The 6,492-nt window shown below is 35.2% G+C and overlaps 1 protein-coding gene across 1 annotated transcript in view; it reads right to left on the reverse strand.

The window, feature by feature from the left end:
* Window positions 1-1,030: 1,030 nt before the first annotated feature.
* LOC107301116 (N-alpha-acetyltransferase 15, NatA auxiliary subunit-like) overlaps window positions 1,031-6,492 on the reverse strand; it is an 8,035-nt gene continuing 2,573 nt past the window's right edge. Inside the window, exons 2-4 of the mRNA XM_015830379.1 lie at window positions 3,907-4,015; window positions 2,966-3,064; window positions 1,031-1,224 (exon numbers count right to left, since the gene is read on the reverse strand). Of these exons, the coding sequence (XP_015685865.1) occupies window positions 1,046-1,224; window positions 2,966-3,050 (264 nt within the window). The 5' untranslated portion in view covers window positions 3,051-3,064; window positions 3,907-4,015 and the 3' untranslated portion in view covers window positions 1,031-1,045. The remainder of the gene's footprint in view (window positions 1,225-2,965; window positions 3,065-3,906; window positions 4,016-6,492) is intronic.

The following is a 6,492-nucleotide window of genomic DNA, read 5'->3' on the forward strand; positions in this document are numbered from 1 at the left end:
GTCTCTCTTGTGGTAAATTTAAATCATCGTATAAGCCAATGTAAGCCTCTACTTAAAAAATCTCTTGTACTTTATCAGAAATGTAAATTGACACAGAAATTAGTATCATTTATAACCTGACTGAAACAATTCCCAAATTATTATTAGCGCTTTATAGCTGGGAGAACAAAGCATAGCTGCTCACTATTTCTTTGGTAATGGTTATTTTTAATCTTCACTAATTACAAACACGCCACAAATTTTGCTACTTTGAACTTCATTTTGAGGTTTCTTACAGCCTCTTTGGAAAGTTATACTTTCTCTTACAGTCTCTTTGAAAAGTTATCTATGAGAAAAGTTGATCAGAAATGATTTAACAGAAATATTATTTTAATACTTCAACTGAAATTTCACATTTCTGATTTCAGAATACTCTCTGCTAAACCTATGAAGCTGTAGCATTTGACAGGCTATTTCTAAAAACTGTTCTTTAATTTTGCTGTTTTTGAATCAAGTTATTAGGCTATATGTCTTTTAGGATTTCAAAGAATCAATACATTTCAATTCTAATATTAAGAACAGTTATGTGAACCAAACACTGGGTAACTTCTTTGCAGAGAACATGTTTAAATTTGAGACAGCATTCAAACATATGATTCTTCATTTGCACCCAAAAGAAATACTTACCAAAGTATGCAAAATTGATAATCATATGGTATATGTTTTATTATAATACTAAAATATTAACTAAAATATTAATATTAAATATGATTATGATATTGTTTAAAAGTACCCAAAGCTGCTGGACTAGGAATGGAGAAACCCACTCCTTTAAGTTCTCCCTCAGGCATGGAAGCCAGCTGACCCTGGGCCAGTCACTCCCTTTCAGGCCCAAATTAGTGTCAGGCTCTGCAGCAAACTTTCTGATACGCAATACCCCTCATCAAATTATGCAATGATAGCACTGCTGTCAGAACTAGATGAGCACAGTACAAAAATAAGCAACCACACTGGACAAATACTAGGAAGAACAATGATTAAGTGACAGCAAATCATTCTAAAAATCCTAAAGCCAATTTAAATACAGAGTAAAGTACATACCAGACAATCTATGTGGTAGAGAATTATAGTGCTGTTTAAGGAAAGTTTCATTGACGTTCTTTGGATTAGTTGCCCCAAAAAGTCGGTTCATTTCTTGATTCAACACTGTCCTGACCGTTTCTTGTAGATCTTTACTTTCAGAAACTACAGTATTAAGAACATAGAATTACTTTCAGAAAAATCTATTAGGCTTTAATATTTTAAGATTTATTACGTTATGCTGTTTCTCCTGTAATCCAGATTATTCCGTTGTGCCCAATAATTCTACATCTTCGTAACAGAATACAAAATATTAAGTTGGCTGGCTTTATGTTGATAATTATAATGATATCAGCATAAAACTAGACTAAAATGAGGCATATCATTCATTTAGCTAGCCCAATATTGTTTATTCTGAAAAGAATTGGCTCGCCTGAATGTTATGTTTGCTTGCAACTCAAGATACAGTATCTTAAACAGGAGACAACATTTGTTGCTGAATATAAATTTCAAAGGGATTATCATAGATTTTCAGACATGGAAAGTGCTGGGGAGTACTGTATATTTAGTGAGGATAAAAATATTGATACATAACTGAGCAAGGAAATACAAGATATAAAAATGAACTTCGACAAACATTTGGGAATAGTTAACATCTTTTAAATTGAGAACTCAAAAGGCATAGTAAAAAGTGCTTCCCAACAATCTACCTTCACAACAACCTAAGCTCAGGCCAATTGTTCTTTCCCATTAATATTCCTGTATTTCATCAAATATTTTAGTTCAGTAAACTGTTAAGTACTGCTTACCTGAATTTATAAAAAATGGATTTGCAGATATAGAAACTAATTTTTTTTTTAAAATTGCCACATAATTCTTTATTTCAAAGGATAAACTGAGTAAAAGACGCATTGGAAATATACATAGCAATAACAAATGTTTAAATGAGCTTGTTACATTAAGTTATATATACATTTTTAATAGCCTAAAGCAGGGCTTTTCAACCTTTTCACCCATTGTACCATTTTTAGGATATGGCAATATCCAAGTACCACCAGTCGCCTAGCAAGGTGTAAAAAGCTTGATGACCCCCCCCAAAAACGGAAAAAAGTGATAAAGTACAGGTAGTCTTCGACTTACAACAGTTCGCTTAGTGACTGTTCGAAGTTACAACGGCACTGAAAAAAGTGCCCCCCAAGCCACAGCTGAGCAAGACACCTGCCTGCCTGCCCGGCAGTGCTCTTCCTCCTGTCCGAGGTTTTCATTGTTGTGGGCATTTCTGTTGAGGATTGGCAGCGGGGGTGGGGTGGGGGGGTGTTTGGTTTTTATTTCTCCCGTCTGCTGGGTGGTTGCAGCAGGTTTTGGTCACTTCACATGACCCTGGGACACTGTGACCGTCATAAATATGAATCAGTTGCCAAGCATCTGAATGTAAATCACAAGACCCTGGAGATGCTGTAACATTCCAGCTGATCGGCGCTTCTTCTGGGCTCAGCAGAAGCACCAGGATCAGTGCTGAGCTCCAGCTGGAGCCTGGTGCTGATCCTGGCGCTTCCGCTGAGCCCTGACAGCCCTGCAGCTCCAACCATCTCTCGCTCAGGCTTATGCGGTGCTGCCACCGGTTCAGCTCATTCCCCTCCCCCGCTACCACTTTTCTAGGATGGTCACGTACCACCTGCCAGGTGCCAATGTACGACAGATGGTACCCGTACCATTGGTTGAAAAGCCCTGGTCTAAAGTACATTTTATCATACTATGCAAATCCTATTGTCATTTTAAATATCTCAATAATTAGTAAAAAGAAATCATATGTATCTGCATAAATCATTAATTTCCTTTATTAGCAAGAGCTAATTACATCTCTTCTAGAAGTTTGACTACTAGATAACATAAGATAGCTTCATACCACTGCTGAAGAGATGTATCTTACACTCATGAAGCCATGGATGATTAGGATCAATAGCAAATGCTCTCTTCACAGATTGTAGCATAAGAAGAAATTTTTCTGTTTGAGACAAAATGACAAAATAATTTCCATAATCAGAAATGCAAACAGAACACCCAATTATGCTTTACAAGTATAAATACAATTTGAAATTAGAATTAGAATAAACATATACATCCTGACTTCGTTGTCAGTATAGTACAGATCATATATATCATAGCTGGTGAGATGTGAACAACTTACAACTGGCACAGAATAAGGAGAACCTGTATGTGGCAAAACTGGACTTTGTAATTATGGCATATTGGCCAAAACGTACTTAACTGACAGGTACACTCTTACTATTAGCACTGAACTGCATATGGCATAGTTTTAACCAAGGTAAAGTTAAGGAAATCTTTATTCAAATAGCTCAGCAGGCATCTCAGACTGAATCAATAAAACACAGCCTTAAATTAAAAATATTTATATTAAATGTTTTTAATATTATCAAAATCTTAAAGAGTCCATCAAATGTTACAGGATTTTGGGTGTTTTAATTTGGCTAGTCAGACTTTGACTAATTTTCCTATTTGATTTTATTTTTATTTGTGAAAATTGCTGACTCCTGCTTAAGCTATAGTGACTAATGTACATAAAGTAATGCTTAAATAATAATACAGATTTTATTCAATTACCATATTTTCAAGCTGAATGTAATTTTTAAATAGTTGGGAAAGGTTTGACCACTGTGCACATGCACATTTATATATGAATAATTCAAGGTAAACAAAAAAGTACAGAGTAAAGAAAATTGATAAATTCATGTTCTTTCCAAATTCTGCATGTTTCTCTTTAGAAAAATGACTTTACACCTGAAAATATACCACTGCTCATTCCAGGCTGTAGTAATTTTCATTTACCTTTCCTGAAGTAAATTTCAAAGGCAAAAAGATGGGTTTCTATTTTGTTCTTCACCAAATTCTTCAACGGAGTTAAAAACTTAATCGCTTCCTCCAAAGGTGCTTCAACCTAAAATTGGGAAGAAAAATCTTTCAAAATTTTAAAAAAAATCAAGGAGATCAAAATACTTATGGAGATGAATTATTCTATTAAATATATGCCAAAAGAAAAGAAAAGAAAAGAAAAAGTCTAGAGCCTCTTAATACCTAATGTCACCAAGTTGAAGAAATAGACCTAGTTGCACTTCAAATCTACCCCTTCTTCCTTTTAAGTGATAACTGTCTTTCATTACTGTTGGGAAAAAGTAGTATGATAAGGGAAAAATTGTAAATCTGTTAGAACTATCTTTTGTCCTACAGTACAGTGACTTACAATGTGACCAGAGTTTAATATCCTATTACTAAATACATCAGGTAAAATAATGCATAAAACACAACGTACTGTATCTTGAGCCAACATCCATTATCTACTGGGAAAAAAAGTTGGTTGCCACCATCAGACTCCTTTTCAGAATACATGACTATGGAAACAAATGAGGCCCTGATCAAAATATATCTGTAGACCTCAATACAGACTTTTGTTCCTCTAAGGACTACAAAACCAGTATCAAAGACTTAAACCTCTATCAGGCAGATAATTGAGAAAATATAACTTCATCTTTGGCTAAAGATCACCTTGATCTAGCAGACTAGAGGAACTAATTTCTGTGGACAGATGAGATGAGAGTGAACTTTTGGACATTAATGAGAACCATTATGTTTGCGGAAAATGAAAAAAAAAAGCATTTTAACAAAGGGATGTTATTCCAGGAGCGAAGCACAGCAGTGGAAATCTCAGGATCTGGACAGTTCTTTATTATACTGGCAAATTCTATTGGATAATTTTAGTGTATCCATCTGCAAGCCAAAATTTAACAAAGGTGCCTTGTGTTTCTAACAACACATACATGAATTTACAGCATAATGGCCGAAGAGACAGAAATCTGACATTTTAGAATAGCCAAATAACAACCCTGACCTTCATCCAACTAAAATTGGGCAAGAGGTATCAAAGGAGCAATAGCTTGAAGCAGTTCATGACCAAAACACCTTTAGAAAGATGAGCAGGATTGATTAACAGGTACTGAAAATAGTTGGTTGAAGTAATTCTGCTAAAGGAAGTGACACCAGTTATCGTATTTAAAATTCCACGTACATTTTCTAATAAAGACCATCAATGTTATTAAATGTAGTTAATACAGTATTTTGCTTGTTTAATCAGAATCTTAACTATTAACAACTCAGGTGAAGTTCACATCACAAGTTATAATACTGCACAATTGCAGAACCTTTTAAAATGTTTACAAACTTTCACCATTGTAAGATGCTGCTTAATTCTTATGTTGTGGTGGAGAGAAAGATTTATTCTCTGGATACTTTCACTCCTAATGGAGCCAATTATCTTGGGGCTTTATCACTTTTTTTCCAGTAGATAATGGATGTCAGCTCAAGATGTTCAGTAAAACCATGATACAATACATTGTGTTTTATGCATTGTTTTACCTGATGTATATAGTAATACATAAATAATAGATGATAAAATTTATAATATATATTATTTTCTCTCATACATTATCAGCATTGTTCATATATAGTACAAACTTTAGTGTTTATCTGTGTAGTAAATGATATAGCTGTAAGAATTCAGCTTATTTTATAAAAAACAAATAAAAATAATTTTATAAAAAATAAGCAAATCACATATGTTATAATACTATGTTCATCCCCGGGAGAGAACCAGAGTTTGGTTGGGAAAGCATTAGCTGTTTGAGTATTCCAGAAAATTAACATCCATCGTGCCTGTTCACAGTGAGGCCATTAATGAAAAACAGAAGAGTCTATCTTAACAATCTGAAAGAGGTAGAAAAGTGAAATTAATCCTGTTTAGATTTCTATTGCTTTTCAATAAATTCTCTTTCAAAAATAAAAATTAAAAAGCAGCTCCTACCAAGTCCTTACCCTTCTAATCTTCTAACAATCTGACTCAGTAGCTTGTTAAATATAGCATGCTATTAGAAGTATACCTTTTTTTTTTGAGGTCCCACACAGTCCCTTATTTTAACCTCAATATAAAAATATAAAAATTAGTGAAGGACAAACTTTATGGCCTATCCTTATATTGCCCAAACATTTTTATATGAATATTCAGAACCGCTACTCTTCAGTTAATGACCTAATTTGTTAAGTATCTCTTTAATACTAGAAGAGGAGGAGGAACCGCCTAGATGGTTCCGCCCCAGGCGCCTGATGGACCCAGAGAGGTTCCTGACGGAGCTTGGGCCATATCCTGAGGACCTAGTTCACGATTCGGTTGAAAATTTGGCGGCGGCCTGGGAAGTGGCCGCTGCCGCAGCATTGGACCGAGTCGTGCCTTTGCGGCCTCTGACCCGGCGCAGATCTCAACTGGCTCCCTGGTTTACCGAGGAGCTGAGAGAGATGAAGCGCCGGAAAAGACGCCTAGAGAGCAGTTGGAGGGCGAGCCGAAGCGAATCCGATCGAGCACAGGCA

The sequence above is a fragment of the Protobothrops mucrosquamatus genome, unplaced genomic scaffold (assembly GCF_001527695.2).
Source record: "Protobothrops mucrosquamatus isolate PMUCROS unplaced genomic scaffold, P.Mucros_1.0 scaffold10106, whole genome shotgun sequence".
NCBI classification, from domain to species: domain Eukaryota; kingdom Metazoa; phylum Chordata; class Lepidosauria; order Squamata; family Viperidae; genus Protobothrops; species Protobothrops mucrosquamatus.